At 47.2% G+C, this 24,647-nt stretch overlaps 1 protein-coding gene across 1 annotated transcript; it reads right to left on the bottom strand.

Moving 5' to 3' along the window:
• Positions 1-6,605: 6,605 nt before the first annotated feature.
• On the bottom strand, positions 6,606-14,274 carry PRF1 (perforin 1). Its single transcript, XM_005904235.3, has 3 exons — positions 14,155-14,274; positions 12,072-12,611; positions 6,606-11,302 (listed from the first exon to the last, which is right to left on the bottom strand). The coding sequence occupies exons 1-3, from the start codon at positions 14,163-14,165 to the stop codon at positions 10,174-10,176; spliced, it is 1,680 nt and encodes a 559-aa protein (XP_005904297.3). The 5' UTR covers positions 14,166-14,274; the 3' UTR covers positions 6,606-10,173.
• Between the last annotated feature and the right edge of the window lie 10,373 nt (positions 14,275-24,647).

Raw genomic sequence — 24,647 nt, 5'->3', positions numbered from 1 at the left:
TGGGGAAATGAGAGCAGAAGCAGGACATACCCAGCGCCATCGGCAGCAGAAGCCCTGGTTCGAATCTCTCCATTCCCAGCATAAGCAACTGGGAGACTTTGGACAAGTTCTCAAATCTTGGTTAGCCTCAGTTTCCTCACTTACAAAGTAGGGCTCTTAGAAAAAAGAAATGAAATCGTGCATGTTTACACAGCACATGTCTCACAGTAGGCACTTTTAAGAAGTGGTCGATAAAGGTAAAACCAAACTAGAAACCTTGAAGTCTCATCCTCACCTTGGTATTTGTCATGAGCTTGTGCATGAGAGTGGGGTTGGCTCTGGTTGGAAGTCCCTTCCTCCCAAATATTGGCTCCCCACACTGGGGGTCTCAAATTGTTTCAAGGTAAAAGGAGGAAGAGTAGAGGTGGATTTGGCCTTTTGCAGGGGTCAGGGCCATGGAGGGCAGTGGGAAGGGAGGAGCAGAAGCTTTCTCTCCAGCCCACCCTCGACTCTTCTTTTCCAGGAGCAAGGCTCCAGTGCTCGCTCTCCCACCCTCCCCGGTCTCTTTGTCTCCCCCTCACCCCACAAGCTCACAGTTACATGAAGCAGGGGGTATATATGCCAACATTCATTCATTCAACAGTGTTTATTGAGTACTTGCTAAGTGCCAGGTCCTATTAGGGACATGGAGGCAGTGATGATCAAGACAGTACCATGCAAAAGAGTCTCAAGGCCTAGTGACAGCCCCACCCATTTGGCTTTCTTCACTGCCCCCCACCCCCACCCCGGGGCGGAGCATTGCTCTAACAGGGTGTTCTGGGAGGGGTGGCGGAGCAGTGAGTGGGGCTAGGTCCTTGGTGCTTGGAAGGCTTGGAGTCTCATGAGCCTACCATGAACGTGAGGTTGGTCTCCCTAATGATGGAGAGCTGAGTTGGATCTTGTTTTAGGTCCTGGCCTGACAGGTGGGAAGATAGACACAGGAAGGTCAAGGCAGAGGCCAGCTGAGAAGCCAGTGGCAGGCTGCCGGAAACAGAGCGGTGGTTTCTCAAGAGGTTAAACACAGAAATACCATTTGACCCGGCAATTCCACTCCTTGTTGTTTATCTAAAAGAAGTGCAAGCAGGGACTCAAACAGAAACTTGTACCCCAGTGTTCGTCATAGCATTAGTCACAGTAGCCAAAAGGTAGAAACAACCCAATGTCCGTCCATGGAAGAGTGGATCAACAAAGTGAAATAGCCATGCAGTGGAATACTACTCAGCCACAAGAGAATAAAGGCCTGACACAGCTGACAGTGTGAATGGACCTTGAAAACATTATGTGGGACGAAAGAAGCCGGAAATGATAGACAAATATTGTATGATCCCGATCATATGAGGTACCTCGAGTAGGCAAACTCCTAGAGACAGAAAATAGAATAGAGGTTACTAGAGGCCGAGGGAGGGGGAGTTATTGTTAATGGGAACAGCGTTTTTGTTGGAGATAATGAACAAGTTTCAGGTATAGATGGGCTTCCCTGGTGACTCAGAGGTTAAAGCGTCTGCCTGCAATGTGGGAGACCCGGGTTTGATCCCTGGGTCAGGAAGATCCCCTGGAGAAGGAAATAGCAAACCACTCCGGTACTCTTGCCTGGAGAATCCCATGGACGGAGAAGCCTGGTAGGCTACAGTCCATGGGGTCACAAAGAGTTGGACACGACTGAGCGACTTCACTTTCACTCTTCTTTCTTTCAGGTATAGATAGACTCATTGGGAAGGACCCCGATGCTGGGAAAGATCGAAGGCAAAAGGAGAAGGGGGCAGCACAGGATGAGGTGGTGAGATAGCATCACTGACTCAGTGGACATGAATTTGAGCAAGCTCTGGGAGATGGTGAAGAACAGGGAAACCTGGAGTACTGCAGTCCATGGGGTTGCAAAGAGTCGGACTCGACTGAGCAATTGAACGACAAAAAATAGAGAGGATGCTTACATGACATTTTGAATGTAATTAATGCTACTGAACTGTATGCTTTCAAATGGTTAAAATGATCAATATTATGCTCTGTACGTGCGTGCTTGGTTGCTCAGTCATGTCTGACTCTTTGGGACCCCATGGGCTATAGCCCACCAGGCTTCTCTGTCCATGGGATTCTCCAGGCAAGAATAATGCAGTGGGTTGCCACTTCCTTCTCCAGGAGATCTTCCCAACCCAGGGGTAGAATCTAGGTCTCCTATATTGCAGGTGGTTTCTTTACCATCTGAGCTACCAGGGAAGCCCTACTATGCTCTGTATGTTGTCTTATCATATTAAGTTAAAAAAAAAAGTGAGTGGCCGGTGGCATCAGGGAATTACTGTTCCTGAGAGCATCCCCCTAAAGTGAGTCTTCTGCACATGAGGGCTTTGTGTGTGATGGTTGGGAAGACAATGAGGACAAGATGTTAGGGGAGATGGTGCAGGATATGCTCTGGACAACTCAGGAGTCATACAGTGGGACAGCCAGAGACGCGTGCTCCTCAGCTTTCTGGGAGACCTCATTTCTAAAACAGGGATGAATACATCCATTTCGTAGGGCTGCTGGGAAGATTAAATGCGCTAATGCATGTACAGCCATCCAAATTCTACCATAAGCACTCAAGCACTTATTAGTATTTTACTTGTAGTGTTAGTAAGAGAAAAATAAGGGTAGTGTAGCGGCAAGGAGAGGCAGTAGGGGGTCTCTCAATTACTGCACCTTGGAAAAATGCCTCACAAAATGAAGTCTCATGAAGCCCCACATTCCCGTGGGAGAAGGATCTGCAGAGGTGGGAGTGACATCTTTAGTGACAGCCTCCACGGAGGCGGGACCTTGGGGGAAGGTCCCCCGTCCACCGGTGATGATTCCTGTGAATAGAGAGGAGAGGGAGACAAATATGTTTTCCTGGGGGGCCAGCCTTCTTTCATGGTGGTGGATCTCATGGGGAGTTTGGGTCTCCCAGGGGAAAAGTCAGTGTCGTGCCAGTAAGCTGACGTCATGGGCCTCTTAAGAAGAAACAGGGAACCGGCTGTTGTGGAGATTAACTGCGAGCTCCAGATGTGCAGTCAAGCCCGGCAGTAAACAGATTGCCATTATAGTCTGCAAAACAATAGCAGCTGTTCTGGTTTGGCCGGCAAATCTGGCTTTGTGAAGAGAAGCGCCTGTGGAGCAGTACTTCTGAGAATGGGGTGGCGGGGGGTGGTGATTGTGGGGTTTGCCCACCCAGCAGATTTGGGGTAACAGGGCTGTTGGGTTCTTCAGCCACACCCACTGTCAGGGACCAGCTGACTTGAGGACTTAGGGTCAAGTTCCTCCTAGCTGAAAAACCATGCAGAAATCATTGTTCTAGCTCCTTGTTCTATAGCTGGGACCTGGGGGCCTGAAAGGAGTTTTCTGTGATTATGAGGTACAAAAGAGAACTGGTTGGGGTTGGGGCTCAGTGTTGGATCAAAGTCAAGGTTCATATGGTTGAGTTTCTATGGCCAGTTTGGGGTGAACCTGTGGCTGGAGTCATTTCACTGCAGCCTGGATTGGCCATCAGTCCTTGGCTGCTCTTGAGGATCCTGTCTGTGATGGAGGTTGGTCTCTTGCTGTGCAACACTAACCCTCATCACCCCGTGAGAATCTCACCTGTGACCCTGGTCTCATCTGTACCACACCCACCCGCCACCCTATCACCCTCTCCCTAACAGTGAGAAGCCAGGCAGATGCCCAGTCTGCCCCTGTCTGTGTGTGTGGCTGCCTGGACTGTGGAAGTCTTGGCTGGAAAAGACCTCTTTAGGCAGGGGTGGATGGGGGAAGGAGAACTCTGTGAGCAGGTTAAGGTGGTGGGCCTGGCCCTTCTGGGGTCACAGCTTGCCTAGACCAAGTGGGTACCAGCTATGCCCAGAGAAAGTGCTGTCCCAACTGGGACTTTCTCAGTTGGTAACTGAGCCCATTGAGAAATAAAAGGTCTGGGTAGATAATAATTGAAAGCCATCCTTCACCTTCCATGAAAGGTTCTTGTTTTCACTGTCGGTATCAGACAGGAGGAGGACTGACTGACCCAGTCCCCTGTCCACCTTGACCTGGACAGTGGGTGGCCCTTCTGTGGCTCCTTCACACAAAGAGGGGTGAGGGACAGCCATTGCCTGGACTGGAGTCAGCTTAGTGGTCCTTCTGCCCAACCAAGTGAGAGATGGGACTGTATATTTAGACACAGGATCCCTGATCCATGACCGTGGCTGGATGTTGTAAAGGGGCAGGTTTCTGTGTCATATGATGGTTCATGGTTAGAACTTTCCATATGTAGAACAACTTCTGGAGGTAATGAGTTCTATCTCTGGGAGAATTCAAGTGAGGCTAGAAGATTCTTTGGTAGAATTCATTCATTCATATGATCATCCAGTGTTTTTCAAGCATCAAACTGATGTCAGGTGCTGGACCAATTGATTCAACTGTGAAAAAGATAGAAATGGCCCTTGGCCTCACAGTGCTGTGATGGGGAGATAATGAGGTCTATGGGAGCAGGGTATGGGGGGCCATGACCCAGACCTGCAAGCCAGGCTTCCTGCAAGAAGGCTTCCTGGAGGAAGCCACCTTTGAAAACAATCCTGAGGCTGAGGAGGACTTAATCTGGATGTAGGATAAAAATTCCAGAAAGAGGAGGCAGCATTCGGGAAGGGCTAGAGACAGTGTAGCTATCAGAAGAATCAGCTTGCTCAGTGAGGAAGGGCTTGGTGGGGGACAGGGTAGGGGCAGAGTTCATCAGGGCAGAATGTGGTCACACTAGGGGCTTTGAACTTTATCCCAAGAGCCACAAGGAACCAATGAAGAATTTTAAGTGAGGCAGTGGTATGGTTTGCTTAGCTGGGTTTCCTCAGAGACAAACCTTGAGACAGGGATTTGCCAATGAATTGTTTGTGTAGGAAGTGATCCCAGAAAATACCCCATAGTGGAGTGGAGAATTGAGCCAGGGAAGGGAGACAGCCAAGAGAGCTTGTGTGGTCAAGCAGGTCACCATTGTGGATACTGGAGCTTAACTCTGTTGGGAAACTCTAGGAGTCACTGAATTTGAGTATGTCCCTTGGAGTTATCCCCACCTCTGCTCCAGCCCTGAGATGGAGAGAGCTGGGGTATTTATATACCACCTCCCATCAGGCAATGGTTGAGGGCTGTTCTGGGCTGAGTGGGGCATGGCATGATTCCCCAGCACTTCTGGCCTTCCCCTGGAGCCCTCAGGCAGAGAGGCAGGGCCAGCCTGCAGTAGGGCCCAGGGGATCCGGCAGGGTGTGGGCACCACTGTGGCTGTGGGGTGGAGGGACAGTGAGGGGTGGACAGGAGCCTGGAGATCAGTGAGAAGGCCACAGGAAGACTTGTCCAAGCAAGAGATGTGGATGGCCTGGGTTGGAGAGGCTGTGATTGTGAGCAGAAGGGGGCGCTTGTTAGGAGGCTGAGTTGGCTGACTCTGGTGACAGATGTGGGGGAAGGATCACTGTAGAGAGGATTCACAGCTTCTCAAAGCTGCAAGGGGCCCCTGTGTCTCCCCTCGGGCTCTCTCCACCCCCACATGGCTGCTCTCCAGCAGATCCTCCCCTGCTCACACATGTCAGAGACACTGACACGGTCGCCGCACCACCTGGGGCCACACCTCAGAGACCACGAAGCGTGTCTGCAGGGAGATGAGGGTGCTGTGGTAACTGCTTAGAAAACAAAACCTCGGCTGTTGTCAACCCAAGCCCCGAGTCGTGGAAGAGATCACTTGGGCCCAGGTGGCAGGGGCAGTGCCACCAGCAGAGTGCCACCCTGCTCCATGAATCTCTTCCACGCTCACATCATCTCCCCATCAGACACAGCCCATGAGAAGGCAGATGCTCCACATGGCTTGTTCACTGACCCCAGGACCCGGTTGACAGAAAGTGCTCGGTAACCATGGGTGAATGCTGGAATCTGTGAATAGTCCCTGCTCCATGCCCTGGGGAGGGGAGTACTGGGAGCAGTTGAGTGTGACTCTAAGGACAAGGTCCTACCAGGGTGGAGTGGGAGGAGGGTTGGGAAAGGGGGTGGTGTGTTGAAGCAGCAAGGGAGAAAATGGAATGGTGTCATCACCAGGGTTTTTAGTTGCCAGGAATAGAAGCCAAGTCTGGATGAAATAAGTAGGGAAATAATTCAGCCCTAACCAATGATGGGTGGGAGGTGATGTATGGAAGCCCATCTCCCTCCCTCCCAGCTGGGATAACTCTTCGTTGGCTCTGGTTGCCCACGTGGTAACTTGCTGGATCATGCCTCTTTTATGGCCACCCTCCCTCCCCTGGCCTACTACCCCTCTTCTCTACTGGGCTCCCTGGGGTCACTGCCCACATAATTGCTGGTTTCAGCATCAGCTTCTGTAGGAATCCCAAACAGAGCTGGTTGCATCTAACTGGTAAACCAGTCACACATCTTCTCCTAGTTGCAGGGGAGGTTGGAGAAGAAAGAATACGGCATTTTCAGCTTCTGGGGCAAAGTGGTCCCTCTTCCTACCAGACTCACTAGTATGTTATCAGTGCCCCTATAGGAAGCTGTCCTAGTCTGTTCTGGCTGCTATAACGAAATACCACAAGCAGGTGGCTTATAAACAACAGAAATTTATTTTTCACAGTTCTGGAAGTCCAAGGTGCTAGCAGATTCAGTGGGCTTGCTTTCTGGTTCATAGAAGGTATTTTCTCACTGTGTCCTCACACAGGGGAAGCAGCCAGGGATCTTTCTGGGGTCTCTTTTATAAGAGCAGTAACCTACATTAAGGGAGAAGGCAACGGCACCCCACTCCAGTACTCTTGCCTAGAAAATCCCATGGACAGAAGAGCCTGGTAGGCTGCAGTCCATGGGGTTGCTAGAGTCGGACACGACTGAGCGACTTCACTTTCACTTTTCACTTTCATGCATTGGAGGAGGAAATGGCAACCCACTCCAGTATTCTTGCCTGGAGAATCCCAGGGACGGGGAAGCCTGGTGGGCTGCTGTCTATGGGGTCACAGAGTTGGACACGACTGAAGCGACTTAGCAGCAGCAGCAACCTACGTTAAGAGGGCTCCACCCTCATGACTAATTGCCTCCAAAGGCCCCACCTTCTAATACCATCACCCTGACAATTGCTATTTCAATGCATGATTCGTGGGGAGACATAAACATTTAGACCATAGTCTGGGCATATTCAAATTATAACTTGAGGAGGGTTTATAAAGGGGGCTTCCCAGGTATCCCTAGTGGTAAAAGAACCCGCCTGCCAATGCAGGAGCATGTGAGACAAGGGTTCTATCCCTGGGTTGGAAAGATCCCCTGGAGGAGGGCATGGCAACCCACTCCAGTATTCTTGCCTGGAGAATCTCGTGGACAGAGGAGCCTGGTGGGCTATAGTCCATGGGGTCACAGAGTTGGACACGACTGAGCAACTAAGCATGTGCATTTGTATTTATAAATGGCCTCTTGACAAAGGTGTAGGGGGCTGTTGAGAAGCGGAAGGGACAGTGTGATAACTCAGGATTGGTAGTGGTGGAGCAGTCACCGTCCCTAGGTCTGAAGGGATGAAGGGAGGGAGCAATGTCTGGAACACAGAAAGAGACATGCAGAGACATTGAAGAGGAGTGGTGACACAGGGACAGCGAGCCCAAGGCCACCTCATTTGTCTCTGAGATCTCCCTCCTGCCCTCCCATCTCCTGCCCACAGGCTCAGATCGGCCAGCCTCCGGGCCAGAGCAGGATGGAGCAGGGTGAAGATGAGAAGTGGAGGGCGGATGGAAGACATCAGGCACAGCAAGGAATTTCCTGAACAAGCGAGGGGCCCCAAGTGTGACAAAGTGTCAGTGGAATGTCAATGAAAGTGTTGCATTGGAGCTGAGGGCTCCTTGGCTGCCCCTCAACAGCATCAGCCATTCTTTTTCCTTGGTAACACCACCCCTTTCCCTGTGGGTCCTCCTGTCCGAGTCCTGCTGGTCTCTGCAGAGCTGTTCTCCAAGTGGAGTGCCCACGACTCACAGAGCCCGGGCTCAGCCACTGACCTCTGCAGTCCTGGCCCAGTCGCTTCTTCTGAGCCTCTGTTTCCTTAAATGCAAAACCAGGAGGGTTAATCAGATGACCTCCCAGGATTGCTTCTATAGCACTGACCTTCTAGGAAGGCTCATGACCCCCTTCCAAACAGTCCTGGGAAGGGAGTAAAACACAGATCATCCTTTTGGGGAAACCAAGGCTCAGGGGAACTTTCTGGAGGTCCCTGACCATGTGGGGCCTAGACCAAGACTTCCAGTCTCTGGACAGAGCTGTTTCTGGAGCCAGGCCTGCCCTGGCCCCACTCTCCTCAAGGGTACGGCCCATAGCCATGTTATTTTCAACAACTACAGCAGCCAGAGTGAAGCTGCATGATTTCTCTTGTGCTCTTGTGTGTGTGTGTGTGTGTGTGTGTGTGTGGTTGTGAAGGGAAAGGTGTAAGAACAGCAGTTTCAACCAGGCTTCTAGAGCTTGCCAATCCCCCTGCCCCACTTGGGGACTCAGGGTCAGTGTAATGTCACTGCTGGGCTTTTGAGCCTATGGGTCCACAGACCTCAAAGGGCTTAATTTGTAGGGAGTTTCAAAGAGATCCAGGAGGCCTGTGCCAGCAACTCTGAGCCTCACCAACAGTGGCCCTGCACAGCCAAATCCTACCAGGTCTAGGAGGCTGCCCACTGCACGGGCCTGTGTTCTGGGGCCTGTGTTCCAGGCACATGAAACTAAGACCAGGTCGTGTTACATCACAGCCTGAGGCTCTGAAGGGTCCTTCATGCCAAGGCCAGGAGCCCTTGAAACCACTGCCTCTCCCCTAGAATTGTAGGATGCAGAGACCTGTTAAGTCAGCCAGGTTCTGAAATTAGAATTTTCAAATGATTGCTCTGGAACAATCATGACCTGCGTACATGTCCTCTGGCTTGTACTGCGCTTGCCTATGTTGGTTTATTTTTACAAAGTGAAGTGAACTGCCAACAGTTAGGAGTCAAGCTCGGAGAAGGCAATGGCACCCCACTCCAGTACTCTTGCCTGGAAAATCCCATGCACGGAAGAGCCTGGTGGGCTGCAGTCCATGGGGTCGCCAAGAGTCGGACACGACTGAGCGACTTCACTTTCACTTTTCACTTTCATGCATTGGAGAAGGAAATGGCAACCCACTCCAGTGTTCTTACCTGGAGAATCCCAGGGACGGCAGAGCCTGATGGGCTGCTCTCTATGGGGTTGCACAGAGTCGGAGACGACTGAAGCAACTTAGCAGCAGCAGCAGCAGGAGTCAAGCTGGGATTTCTAGTTACTTTAAGGAATTAGGAAAAGCTCCGGGCTCATATTCCTGCCTGGGAACCTTTGGTTGTCGCAGAGATGCCCCTCCCCTGCCCCGACCCTGGATAAGACATGCCCTTCAGCTCATCCCAGACTTCACCATTCCCTCTTATCTCCCCACTCAGAGCTGAACATCCACTCGTGTTTATTCCTGTTTATGCTGCTCTTTCTTGAATCAGAGAGTTATGAGGAGACTGAGATATTTTGAGTCCTCCCCATTTTCAACAGAATTGGGAAAACAGTTAATTTATATTACTTGCCTGCCCCTGGGGTCAACCACCTGTTCTGTTGGGTCGGGTTGCTAAGGTCGGAGTCCATCTCCGAGGCTATGGCTGGGCTCTGTCGTCTCCTCTGCTACCACCACCACCACCATCATGGTCATCATCACATCACATTTATTGGTCAGACTGTGTACACAATGAGACAAGTCAAGACAGTCCTGGATTTTGGCTGAGAGGCAAAGCTTGGTGGGCCAAGAAAACAGAGTAACCGGAGCAGCTGGGGCCAAAGAGGTTAGGTCTAATATGATGAAGAATTCACCACGCTAGAAGCGGGGCTGCGAGGGAATGGTGTAAGTGACACCAGGCAGCCTGGCGGGCACAGCGTCCGGGCTTTCTGCCCTGTCCCTGACCTGTAGGGCAGTGAAGCACTGGCTGCAGGGCCTGACCCAGCTCCACCTCCGTTCCTGGGCTCGAGAATATTGAAGAGCTAAGGCAGTTTGGACAGGGCTGAGGGCTGGCCTGTAAATCCAGCCACCTCATTGGAAGAAAAAAAGAAGTCTCAGTTTTCTGTCTGTCTAATGGAGATATGGAGATATAGGCCCTCTGGGTTCCTGAACGGGACCTTTCCAGTTTGGCACAGAGGTCCTCTCAGGACCCACTTCTCTCACCACACTGGCCCACTCCGGTTTCCTGGAGGATTCCCCAGAAGCCCTTGGGGGGCATACTGCAGGCACCTCTCCCCCGTCAGGTGAGGCAAGCATTTGACCTGGTAGGAGAATTTCAGGAGACCGTGGCTCATGGGGCATGACACCTCATGTGAGCCAGACTTTGGGGTGCGGTCACAAGTGCCAAGAAGGTCATCGTCCCAGCCAAAGTCTGCATCCCAGACCTGCACCCTCAGGGGGCCCCCGGTGGCCAGGAGCACATCCCCGAAGTCCAGCCGCGTCATCCACCTGGGGTTGTTATTGTTCCATACTGTGGCGGTCCTCTGCTCCTGGCCGGCGAAGAAGACCTTCAGATAGGCGTCCGTGGCAGTGATCCAGTCTCCCCACAGACCTGATGCCTTGAAGTTCATGACCTCCAGGTGGGCCAGTCCCCTCTGCCGGGGACAGCAGTCCTGGGTGGTGGCTGCTGAACCAGGACACATGCACTGGCATGGGTTCTTCGGGTTCTTGTGTTGCCCCGGGGGGCACGGGCGGTTGCAGTCCCTCCAGCGTGCCCTGTCAGTCACGTACTTGCTCACGGCCTGCCTGAGGGCCTCCCGCCGCGGGTCCTGGCTCTCCACAAGCATGTGCAGAGGCTCCAGCGTGTAGTCCACCAGGCCAGGGCTGTCCTGCAGTGAGGCCACCCAGGCTGAGAACTGCTCGGGCCCAGCCTGGCTCCCGAAGAGCAGGTCATGCATGGTTGAGTGGTGGCCACCATCGACATTGGAATGGCGCTCCCGGTAGGCCTGGTGGAAGGAGGTCCCCACCTTGTGGTTCTTCTTCTTCTCCTCACATGCCTTGAACGATGGCGAGGCACTGGCCCTGTCGCTTATGCTGACCTCAGCCTCGACAGCCAGGCAGTCCTCGACCTCGCTGGCTGTGAGCCCCTCCAGGGCCAGCTCGCAGGTGCGCAGGGCAGTGAGGGCCGAGATGCGGCCGCCCAGCTCCATGGACCGGATGAAGTGGGTTCCGTAGCTGGAGATGAGCCTGTGGTAGTCGGGCTTGGTGGAGGTGTTGAAGTGGGGGGGCAGTGTCTTGAGGGCCCTCTTGAACTCAGGGTGTACTGGGGGAGTGTGCACCAGGTGAAAACTGAGAGGTGAGAAAAAAGCAGGTGAGCCCAGTGGCGGGCCCCTTTCAGTAACCCCCTTGAGATTGCCCAAGGTCGTATTAAATGTCAGAGCTAGGGCTTGAACCCAGGTGACGTGGCTGCAAAGCCCAAGCTCTGAATCACCCATCCAGCAGGAAAACCCACTCTGCCCATTGCCCCTTGGTAACGTAGATAGTTTGTATAGGTTTTTCTTACTCAAAAAAGTTTGTTTTTTCTCTCAATTTTCTAATTTTAAAAGCAATGATACCCTACTGTTGGTAACCTTCTGGCTTTGGAGCCTAGTCCTGTGGGCTTTGTCTGTCTGTCTCTTGGACTGGGTCCTGGTCCCTGCATGGACTGGGCCATGCAGTCAGGAGGTGCCCTGTCTCACTGTGTGGGAAACATGGCCTTCCGTGAGAGAAATCAGGGTCGGTGACTCTAGGTCCCATGGAGACATGCATTTCTCAGGGTGACAAAGTCCCTGAGGACTTGGGGCGTGTCTACTTTTGTTCAACCTGCAGTCATAATTCCCAGCACAGAGCCTGAGAAGGCAGAAATGAAGAGTGCTTGAGTGGATGAAACAGCCCCAGGGAAGAGGGACTGAGCTGGGTCTCCTGCCCACTGGAAGCTGGCAATGCCCAAGAAAGAGGGGGTTGGGCATCTCCTCCTGGTGGAAGCAGCCTCCGGTCCCCACCTTACCCTTCCAGGACTCCCAGATCACCCTGAGTTTCCCGTTTCTTTTCTCAAGTCCCCTCCACCCCCAGTGCTCACCTGTAAAAGCGACACTCCACTAAGTCCATGCTGAAGCGGTAGTTGTCCTGGTGAGTCTTCTGGGCAGCGAAGTTGGCATCCTGGGAGTGGGAGCCCGCCACTGTCACACGGACATTAGCATTTGGCTTGGGAGACACGTCCAGCCCCACCTGCCAGTCGTTGCGGATCCTGTTGGCCGCCTCCCCAGCCACATCCTCGGTGGAGCGGCCCTCTAGCTTGACCACCCTGCGCTTGCAGCCCGCTCCGTGGGCACGCCAGTCGGTGATTGCCAGGGGCAGGCGCTGGAGGACATCCTTCTGCAGGGCATTGCGGCAGAGGGTGCAAGTGCCGTCGGGCCGCAGGAAACGCTGTGTGTCCACTGGGAACGAGCCTGAGCGCTGGAGGCTGGTCACATCCACGCCCTCCCCTGCCAGCCAGGAGCCCGGCACAAACTTGAGGGCGCGCTGGCACTCAGAGCGCGCGGCTGTGTAGCAGGGGGCAGGGGCAGGTGTGGGCAGAAGCAGGAGGATGCCAAGGAGGAGCACTCGGGCAGCCATGGAGCTGTGGAGACAGGGGGCATTTGGTCTCCCAGAAGCTGTGGGCAGGGGTGTGGAGGGTGGCCAACCCTTCCTCCAACTGTAGGTTATCAGGACATATGCGGTGGAGAGGGATGGAGATACATCTCTCAAGTCACTGGACGTCAGAGCTGGTATGGCCTTTACAAATCTGGTCCACCCCCTGCATTGTATGGCTGGACCCAGACAGGGGAAGGGACTTGCCCAAGGTCACACAGCCAGGCGGAGACCTTACTAGGATTTCGAATAGGAATCCAGATGGATGGTTTTGTCCCCAGGACCACAGCTACTGTTGGTGGAGAGGGGTTCTGCATGCAGAGGAGGGGGCAGAGAGTAGTTGGACAAGATTTGAGGAGGAATTTGGGAACCCTAGGGTAGCCTGGATTCTGGAGAGGGATCATTTTGGATTCAAGAACAAGCCATGCTTTCTTTACCCACTCCACCTCTCTCACTCCACCCCCTCCCCCTTTAAGCTCTTAGCAGTACTGGGGAAGAAATGAGGTTGCGCATCACCATCTTCCTCCCCATTGTGCCTTAGGGGCCTCTCTCTGAGCTCATGGAAGAACATCAGCCTGAATTCTAGGATAAAAGCTGCCCAAGCACCTGTGTCCCTAGATCCAGTGTGGGGAGGAGCCATTCTCCTCCAGGAGGCTTGCTCTCCTCCTGATGCTCGTCTCCTCTTTGGCCTTCCCTGCCCGGCTCTGCGGAATTCTGCTCATATCTGTGAGCTGCCTGTCACTAAACACTAGCTAAAAGGTTCTTCCTCAATTGGAAGTGGCTCAGGAGCCTCACTGGGGCTGCTTATGAACTGGAATCTCCACTCTATCCCTGTCCAAACAGCTCCTCAGAGACCGCTCCCCTCTCGCACCTACCAGGGACAGCAGCTTGTTGGAGGCCCAGGGGATCATGGAGGGCAGGAACCTACCCTGCATTCTAGCTTGGAGCCTCCCATGCCTTCCCCAAAGGAGTGGCAAAATTCCAGGCAACACAGCAGGCCCCAGGGAGGTAAACAGGAGAAGGGAAGTCTTTGGAATGCCCTTAGATCATCTCACTTAGGGAGCCAGCATGGTTCATAACTTTAAAAAACTGACTCTGGGGACCTTCCCGGTGGTTTGGCAGATAAAGCTCTGTGCTTCCACTGCAGGGGGTGCAAGTTCGATCCCTGGTCGGGGAGCTAAAATCCCACATGTTGCATGATGTGGCCAAAAAATTATTACTCATTTCCACCCTGACCCCATCATATTATCTCCCAGGGAGCCTGTTTCTGGACTCTTTTTAGTTTTAATTTGAAGGGGCCTTAAAGACGATGTACTCTAACCTCTTCATTTTGTATAACAGAAAACTGAAGCCCTGGGAGGGCGTGAAGCAGACCAGAGAGTCAGTAGTAGAGCACAGTCTAGACACTGGCCTCTTGTCTTAAGGGACACAGCACTTCCTGCTCCATCAGGCTCTTCCCCAGACAGGCTTTTATGCCCCTCTGTCCCCACCCAGGGGCTCCCAGCCTCCCTGGCTCCCTGCTTCCTCCCTACCTGGAGTCCATGCTGAGATGCTCCTATGCAGACACCTCTCCCCACGGACAGCTCCTGAAATGGTGGCGCAGCCCCCCACACAGGCTCACCACACAGCTCATCACCCAGGCCACAGCTCACATCACGTCTGCTTCCTGCCCCGCCCCCACCAGCTCTAGTCACGGGTCCCTTGTGCTCTCACCCCCCCACCTCCCGCCACCGCCCACCGGCACCCACCCTGTCCTCACCTCCCCATCCGGCTTGCTCACAGCCCTCAGGAAACAAGCGGTGAGGGCCTGAGGCTCATCTGCCATGCAGCGCTGCCTGGGGCATGGGAACCCGGGGCAAACAGGTGAGGTTCCGCGGGTGGAGCAAGAACACAGGGGTCTGAGAGCTTTGAGATTCAACTCTGGAGTTGATGACAGGCCAGCAGGAACAGTTTCCCTGCTTCTCCCCGCAGCATCGCATGTGTGAGCTGTAAGAGGCAGTATAGAGTAGGAGCTTGGGAACCAGGCTGCCTGTGCTTGGGCCAGCTCGGTTGCCCAGTAGCTGTGTGGCCTGGTCAGCGTCTTTAGCCTCTCTGTGCCTCAGTTTCCTCATCTCAAAATGGGGCTACTCTTAGTGTAGACCCCATGGGTTATGAAGATTTGAAGGGTTACTATGTGTGAAGCGCTCAGACCAGCGCCTGGCCCTCTGTGAGTATTAAAGCATGTGACCATTCCTTCCTCCCAGGGCAGTGGGGAGAAAATAAATTCTTGTTCAGACCTCTTTGCCCACTTCCTGCCCACACCTGCAGCCCAGCCCCAGGGCCAGGTTCTGGACTCCAAACACATGTTCCAGGACAGCATCTCCTGCTCCTCAGTCTGTGAGAACCAGTGGCCTCGCTGGTTTCCAGCCTCCACGCTCTGGTCTGGAATAGTACCCATAGCGTGGATGGGTGGACAGCTGTGTGACCCCGTTGGGGAGAGAGATGTGGGTGGGACCAGGGGCCCGGGGTCTTCTCCAACTTCTGTCTTTACCTGAGGTTTCCATGGGTTGAGTGACTCACAGACCAACTTCTGGGAGTGGGGGCAACATCATAGTGGTCTGAGGTGGAGATAGCTCGTTAAGTGGGGCACCGTTCTTTTGAGTTCACCCCCCAACCGCATCAGTAACAGGAAAAAATAGCCACAGGCCCCAGACCACGTGTGACACCACTGGATGGCTCATTCTTCCGAGTTTATGCCCCCTGCTGTGTCCCCTGCTCTTACAGGAACTGGGGCTTAAGCCCTCTTCTTGAAACCCAGGCCTATCTCCTCCCCACGATGTTCCCCTTTCTCTCTTAGAATTTACAGCCTCCTGACCCCCTTCTAGCTCCTGCCCACAGCCAAGGTCAGATATCCAGGCTGTGGAGTTCAGTTTTGCCTGTGTTCAGAAGACCAGCTTAAAGAGCGTGGAACCCCGTAGAAAATCTGTAGGAAGACAAAGGGGTGATAGGGGATACTGGTTCCAATCCCAACTTTAGTGTAGGCTTGCTGCGTGACTCTTGGCAGTAGAGTTTACACACCTTTCTAGGTTCGCTTCCTCATCTATAAAATCAAAGAGAGGACTTTGAAATTTCTAGGGATCCTTAGGCTCCTAATGATGAAATGTGCACTTAGCAGTTTTCATCTGGTGTGTAAAGTAGCTAATGTCCAAGACATGCTGGTGAGGGGCAGTCCGTGAAAGAGCAGTGATGACATTGACATTCGCAACTTCTGATGACAGCTGTCCTCTCCAACTGAAACTTCGCACTTGAAATGTGTTTTAATCACAGTTTTTCCCGAGAGACATTAAGTTGCAATTTTCAGAAACCATCTGTATGGTTTATTGTTAACAACTTTGTTGAAATATAATTCACATACCATACAATGCACCCATTTAAAGTATATAATTCAGTGGGTTTTAGTGTATTCACAGAATTGTGCAGCCATCACCACCATAAATTTTAGAACATTTTCATCACTTCCTCAGAAAAACCATGTACCTATTAGCCGTCACTGCTCATTTCCCCGGATACCAATCTACTTTCTGGCTCTGTGGATTTTTCTTTTAACTGAATCATACAAGGTATGACTTTTTGTATCTGTAGTATCATTCCACATATTTCCAAGGTTCGTCCAAGTTGTAGAATGTATCAAAACTGCCTGCCTTCTATGGCTGAATAATATTCTGTTGTGTGGACATACCACATTTGTTTATCTATTTATCATTTGATGGATGTTTTGGTTGTTTTCACTTTCTGGCTATTGTGAATAATGCTGCTATGAGCATTTGCATACAAATTTTTTGTGTGTGAGCATATGTTTTCATATGTCTTGGATCTACATGTAGGAGTGGAATTGATGGGTCTATAGTAACTCTTTAGGAACCATTTTCCTATGTGCCCCATTTTACATTCCCACTAGCAGCATGCGAGGTTCCAGTTTCTCCACATCCTTGTTATTATCTGACTTTCTGACTGTAGCCACTCTTGTGTGTATGAAGTGTTGTCTCATTGTGGTTTCAATTTGCATTTCTCCAACGGCTAATGATGTTGAGCATCTTTTCATTTGTTTATTGGTCACTTGCGTGTCTTCTTCCCCACTCCAGTACTCTGGCCTGGAAAATCCCATGGATGGAGGAGCCTGGTGGGCTGCAAGTCCATGGGGTCTCTGGGAGTCCGACACGACCTAGCGACTTCACTTTCACTTTTCACTTTCATGCATTGGAGGAGGAAATGGCAACCCACTCCAGTGTTCTTGCCTGGAGAATCCCAGGGACGGGGGAGCCTGGTGGGCTGCCGTCTATGGGGTCGCACAGAGTCGGACACGACTGAAGCGACTTAGCAGCAGCAGTGTGTCTTCTTTGGAGAAATGTCTATTTGAGTCCTTTGCCCATTTTTGAATTGGGTTATTTGTCTTTTTATGATTGATTTATGATAGTTCTTTATCTACTTCAGAGTCTAGACCCTTTTCAGGAATGTGATTTGCAAATATATTCTCCTATTCTATGAGTTGTTTTTTCACTCACTTGATGGTGTCTTTCAAAGCATGAATGTTTTTAATTTTGATGAAGTCCGACTTACCTATTTTTTTTTTGTTGTTTATACTTTTAATGTTGTATCTAAAAATCTTTGCTTAACCAAGGTCGTGAAGATTTAATCATGTTTTCTTCTAAGAGTCTTATAGTTAACTCTAACATTTAGGCCCATGATCTACTTGGAGTATTGTCCAACTACATTCTTTTGCATGTGGATATGAATTTATATGGGCTTCCCTCATGGCTCAGTTGGTAAAGAATCTGCCTGCAATGCAGGAGACCCACGTTTGATTCCTGGGTTGCGAAGATCCCCTTGAGAAGGAAATGGCAACCCACTCCAGTATTCTTGCCTGGAGAATCCCATGGACTGAAGAGCCTGGCGGGCTATAGTCCATGGGGTTGCAAGAGTTGGACACGACTTGGTGACTATCATCTCATCTCTCACATGGAGTTATATATTTATTTATATATATTTATATTTATCTATCTATCTACATAGATATATAAAGGTCACAAAATGTTTACTCTTGACAGAAAAACTTCATGGATACTCTAGTAGAACGCATGAGAAAGATATTGATCCTGATGGTATCTACCTGCATAAACTATACCTACAGTAGACATGAACCATAATCAAAGAGAGATCCTTTAACAAATCCAGTGTTTAGACTGTACTTACTGTGCTTATTTTAGAGATCCAGAATGTAGTCCCAGACATTGTTCCCTTCATCTTGTCGTCATTCTTCATTCTCTTTTCCTTACAGATTTGTGGAACTTTGGGATTCTTCCTCAAATGAGTTATCCATGGTTATGCTCGAGTCCCCATCTTTAGTTTCATTAAATAAATTGGAGTTTTTCCCACTTTCTCCATGCTGTGGCAGAGTTTGTGGAAGGCTCAGTCTTTGTAGTTGGGTAGATTTGTAGATTTGTAACTGTAGGGTCCATGTCTTCAATAGCTCTATCTGATTTTCTGGCTTTTTTTTAAAAATCTGATATTGGTTTTGGCAAGTTACATTTTTTTAGGACACCTTGTCTGTAAAACTTCACACTTGTAGACATGAAGTTGTTTACAATTGTCTCTTTCTCTTAAAACTTTTTTTTTTGAATCAGTAGCAATACCCCTTTAAAAGATGGTAATTTTTATTATGGTTTTTCTCTTTTTTCTAGATCAGTTTTGTTAAAGATTTTCATTACTTTTCTCAAAGAATCTGCTCTTGGCTTTATTCATCTTCTTTATTGTATCATTATTTTCCATTTTGTTCATTTTATTCTTATCTTTTTATTTGCTTCCTTCTTCCTGTATTCTTTGAACTTTTGTGGTTCTTTTTCTAATTTCTTGAGTTGAATCCTTAGTTCATTAATTTTCAGTCTTTTTTTTAACTGATGTATAATTGACATGTAAACATTAGTTTCAGGGGTACAACATAACAATTTGATGTGTATATATTGTGAAATCGTTACTACATTAAGTCTAGTTAACATCCGTCACCCTGCTTAGTTACAAAATCTTTTTTTACTTGTGATGAGAACTTTAAAGATCTATTTTTTTTAAGTTTCAAATAACACAGTATAGTACAATTAACTATAGCCACCATGCTGTAGATTATATCCCCATGACTTACTTATTTTATAACTGGAAGTTTGTACCTTTTGACCTCCTTCACTCATCTCATTGACCCTCCAACCCCACCAATTTATTCTCTGAATATATGAATTTGGCTTTTTTTTTTTTTAAATGAGTCCATATATAAATACGATCATATGGTATTTGATGTTCTCTGATTATTTCACTTATCATAATGTCCTTAAGATCCATCCATGCTGTTGCAAATGGCAAAATTTCCTTCTTCTTTATGGCTAAAGAATAATTATGTGTGTATATAAAATTATAAGATGCTGGGAGGGATTGGGGGCAGGAAGAGAAGGAGACGACAGAGGATGAGATGGCTGGGTGGCACCACCGACTTGATGGACATGAGTTTGAGTAAGCTCCCGGAGTTGGTGATGGACAAGGAGGCCTGGCATGCTGTGATTCATGGGGTCGCAAAGAGTCGGACACGACTGAGCGACTGAACTGGACTGATAAAATTATATACATATATCCATGCATCCATTGGTGGACACTTAATGTTGTTTCCGTACCTTGGCTGTTGTAAAGAATACTGCAGTGCACATGGGCATGCAGATGACTTCTCAAGTTGGTATTTTTGTTTGCTTTGAACAAATACCCAGAAGTGGAATTACTGGATTAGACTTTCTTCTTTTTTAATGTAAGCACTTAAGCTTCTATGAATCTTTCTAACTGCATCTGTAAAGTTTCGAAATATTTTCATTATTGCCTAGTTTTTTCATATTTTCTAAATTTCCTTATGATTTTTCTTTGACCTATGAGTTTTTTTTTTTTTAAGTGTGCTTTTTGCATTTTCAGGAAAATGGAGTTTTAAATGCTTTCTTTTGCTTATGGGTTTCTAACATAGATGCATTGTAGTCGGAAACATGTTGTCTATGTGACAACCATTCTTTGATGGTTGTTGAAATCTTCTCTGTGGCCTACTGAATGTGCAGTTTTTGTAAATGTTCCTGTGTACTTGAGAAGAATATCTCTTGGCTAATTTTTGGATGTAGGGTTCTATATTCAAATCTTTGGTTTTGTTGATACACTAATTACTGAGAGAATCATGTTAAAATCTGCCGTTGTGAAGACAGTGTTCAAGGTCTGTAACTTTCTCTCTGCATCTAGAGTTCTGCCAATTTTAGCTTTGTGTTTTGAGGCTGTTTTATGAAACAAGTGTAGTGTCGTTTCATCTCAGTGAATTTAATTCTTTGTTTAATGGCCCTTTTAATCCCAAATAATGTTTTTGCCACAGTATCCATTTTGTCTCATATTAATAAAACTATCCTAACTTTTAAAAAACTATATTTTTAAACTGTGCTAGATCACATGTAACATAAAATTTACCCTCTTAATCATTTTTAACTGTATCAACTTTCTTCTGATTAGTATTCACTATGGAGATTGGGTTTCCCTGCTGGCTCAGTGATAAAGAATCCACCTGCAATGCAGGAGATATAGAAGACGTGGATCCGATCCCTGGGTTGGGAAGATCTCCTGGAGGAGGGAAAGTCAACCCACTCCAGTATTCTCGCCTGGTGAATCCTGTGGACAGAGAAACCTGGCGGGCTACGTTCATGGGGTCACAAAGAGTGTGACACAACCGAAACGACCACGAACTCACACACTGAGATCCTCTCTCTTCACTTTCAAACTCCCTGTGTTCCTATGTTTTAAGTGGGTCTCTGCTAAACATAATTAGATTTTGTTTTGTCATCCAATTTGAGTAACTACATAGCTGCATTAAGTCCATTTACATTTATTGTGATTATTGTTAAGAGTTGATTTCTACCATCGTGGGTTATAATTTTTTTCCTTGTACTGTTTTTTCTGTGCTTCCCTTTCCCCACTCCTTTCCTGCCAACCAATTCTTTTAGATTGACTAAATTTTGAAAGAAAAAGTACATTCTTTTTTTTCCTCTAATGGTTTAGCTCTTAAAATCTTTCTGATTTTTTGTGGTTACCCATAAAAATGCTAATAACATCCATTCCTTGTAAGTATCTTTCTAGGGATACTTAGTATACTATTGGAGAAGGCAATGGCACCCCACTCCAGTACTCTTGCCTGGAAAATCCCATGGATGGAGGAGCCTGGTAGGCTGCAGTCCATGGGGTCGCTAGGGTCGGACACAACTGAGCGACTTCACTTTCACTTTTCACTTTCATGCATTGGAGAAGGAAATGGCAACCCACTCCAGTGTTCTTGCCTGGAGAATCCCAGGGACGGGGGAGCCTGGTGGGCTGCCGTCTATGGGGTCGCACAGAGTCGGACACGACTGAAGCAACTTAGCAGCAGCAGCAGTATACTATTACCTAAAATCACCCTCTCTCATTCTGAGGGTTATTTTTTTTCCAGTATTTTAGTTCTAGCTTACTTTTTCTCTACTAAATTAATCACTATTAATACACTCAAAGTTTGTTTATATTTCCCTACACATTTACCAGTTTCTTTGCTCATTATTCTCTGGGCTTCCTTTGAGGATAATTCTGCTTTTTCTTAAAGTGTGCCCGTTAGAAGGGTTTTCAATGGGTGTCTCCGGTGGTACACACTCTCAGTTTCTGTTTACCCAAAATGTCTTTGTTTCACCCTTGTCTTTGCATCATGATTTCAGCTGACTGATGCTTTGAAGTTATTGCTGGTTGGCATGTCTCAGCTCTTTGAAGTTTTTTTTTTTTTTTTTTCACTGTTTCTGGCTTCCATTGTGGCTGTAGTTTGTCTTCCTTTTATAGAGAATTTTCTTTTTTGTGTGCAGAGGAGGGACTGTTTTTAAGAGCTTTTCATTTTTGATTTTCTGAAATTGTACAGCAAAGTGTGTATCCAGATATGAATTGGTTTTAATTGATCTTGTTTTGGATTTATTCTTCCTGCACCTGAGGATTCACATCTTTCATCATTCTAAAAATCATCTTGGCTGTTATCCCATGTATCCCATCTCCCTCATTGTCTCTATTTTTGACGTTTGGAATGCCAATTAGCAACAGAATAGGCCTTTTCCTTCTCTCTTCCTGATCTGTTATACTCTTTCTTATTGTCTACTGTTCGTCCCTCTGTACTGTGTTCTCATTATTTTTCTCCAGTTCTTTGTTTCAGTTCACTGATTCTTACTTTAGCTTTGTCGAATTTGCTATTTAATTCATCCATCAAGGTTTTGTTTTGAGGTATGGCTAAATTTATTTATTTTTATTGTGTTTTTCTCTTTTTATTTTTCAGAAGGCAATTTGGACAAGTCTCACATTTTCTTAAAAGACCACAGGTATACTGAACTGATAAAATGTATGGGGTTTAGAGTTGGTTTGGAGCTCAGATCCCAGCTCTGTGACTCATCTTTAGCAAGTGAATTAATTTCTTCAAACTTTTTAGTTTCCTCATTTTTTTAAAAGATAAACTTGATGTATTAATGATATTTCATCATTAAATACCAACGTCTTAGGGTATAATCTATACTTTTGAGTAAAAAGACTACTGGGTTGTGAGATATGTTTAAGGATTAGAAGCCTGTTACAGTCACATCAACAAAACTGCTAGAGACTGTGGCAGGTGAGGAAGAATTCTAGTTTGGAGAGATGTGGAGATCTGAAAAAAAAAGAAAAGGAAAAAACCTACAAGAGCAAAATTTAGATATGAATATACATTTTTTCTTCAGTAAACATTTTACTTTTTCCTATTATTATGACTTGCTTAAATTAACATTTTAAAAGTGAAATTTATTTATTTCAAAAATTAAAAAAAATATTATTGGAGTAAAGTCAGTTTTAGTTTCCTCATCTTAAAAATGGGGTAACAGTAGCACATAGCTCACAGAGTTATTTTAGGGACCAAATAACACATGAAAAACACATAACATAATACCAGGTATAACATAGAAAATATCAGCTACTATCTAAAATCCGTGAAAAGTCCCCACTGCCTGTGGGGAAATCTAGAACTGAGATTTTAGCCTAGGTAATACATTCACCATGATGCAAAAATCAAAGCAATAAAAAGATATACAGTGAATAAACTTCCTGATCCTTTCCCCGCCTGCCTAACCCTCTAATTTATGTTCACAGGTACCACTTTTTTCTTTTTTTTTTTCTTTTTTGAGTTTTTTTGGTATCTTCTCAGATTTTTTTCCACACTAATATAAGCAAATACTCGTAAAACTTTTTATTTTCTCTCCTCACACAAAAGAAAACATGTTATACATATTGCTTTGCAGTTTGATTTTGTTATTAAATAATATTCTTTGAAGATATTTACATATCAGCATATAGAGAGTTTCCTCATTCTTTTATTTTTTAAACACTTGCATAGTATTTTATTATGTAGATGAACCATAATTTGGCCAGCCTCCTGTTGATGGACATTTGAGTTGTTTATAGTCTTTTGCTCTTACAAACAATGCTGGAGTGAATAATCTTGTACATATCTCATTTTGCATATTTGTAGGTATATCTGTGTATAAATTTCCAGAGGTTGAATTGTTAGATCAGAACCTTATACATGTTCAATTTATGTTTACATACACACATGTGTATACATATACATATATATATTAAGCATTTACATATACAGTATATATACACACACACACACACATGGCTGCCGTCCATGGGGTCTTAAAGACTGAATGACTGAACAACAATATATACACATACATATATATGTATATTTATATATACCCTCCATAAGTTTGACATCAATTTTTGTTCTTACAGCAATGCATGTGTAGGCCTGTTTTCCTTACTCTTATCTGTAGAATATGTGGTCAAACTTCCCGATTTTTGTTTAGTTCATTTTTACTTTCTTTTTTTTTTTTTTGGCCATGTCACATGGCATGTGGGATCTTAGTTCCATGACCAGGAATTGAACCTGTTTCCCCTTCAGTAGAAGTATGGAGTCTTAACAACTGGACTGCCAGGTCCCTCATTTTTCACTTTCAGTAATTTATTTTTTACTTATAAACTCTCTGTTTCATTCTGTTCCAGCTTTTGTGATAATGTTTTCCATTCCTTTAAAAAATTTTGAAAACATTAACACATACTCATTTAGAATTTTATGTCAAGTCATGCCAATACCTGGCACCCTTGGTGCATCAACTGCATTGTGTTGTTATGTCAATTCAATCTCCCCTCTTAGTGGCTTGTATCTTTGAGCGTTTTGTTTGTACATTGAGATTGTGGGCTTATGCATGACTGTCTTCACCTGGGTTGAAAAATTCCTCCAAATTAGGTTTGCATTTGGTTTTGTGAGGCACTTCTCAGTTTGACCAACCCAACTATTTGTATTTATTTTTTGGCTTGGCATATTCTAATCCATACATGTGGCATAAATGTGAACCTCTAATGAAGGGAGAGTAGGTCTGTGGTTATGATGTTTTAGGAGAGATTGTGTTTTTCCACTCAGATTTGAGAGTGAAACAAACAATTGTCTTTCTTGGCTCCCTTTCCCAGTAAATAAATTTCTTTTTCTAGTCTACACTTTGATTTACATTATTAGCTCTTTGAGCATTTATTTAGGTCTTATGTGAGATGATTTCAGCTTCTCTACCTCCACACCCCTCCCCAAGACATGGTTGCCTTTTACAGCTCTGGTCATTGTAACTTAAGCTCTGGTTTTCCCGGACAGACACATACCCTCAGGGCATCCGCTGTTGGTCTGCCTGCTGCTGCTGCTAAGTTGCTTCAGTCCTGTCCGACTCTGTGCGACCCATAGACGGCAGCCCACCAGGCTCCACTGTCCCTGGGATTCTCCAGGCAAGAACACTGGAGTTTTCCCCCTAATTATTACTTCTTTGGTTTTTGGCATCTTGGGACTTTTCTTACTTATTTTCAATTTCATCTGTGTTTTCTGATACATGTTACTATATTTACTCTGGCCTTT

This window comes from Bos mutus, chromosome 28 (genome assembly GCF_027580195.1).
Source record: "Bos mutus isolate GX-2022 chromosome 28, NWIPB_WYAK_1.1, whole genome shotgun sequence".
NCBI lineage: Eukaryota > Metazoa > Chordata > Mammalia > Artiodactyla > Bovidae > Bos > Bos mutus.
Note: the sequence above shows the minus strand (reverse complement) of the source record. Positions and strands in the feature narration are given on the sequence as shown.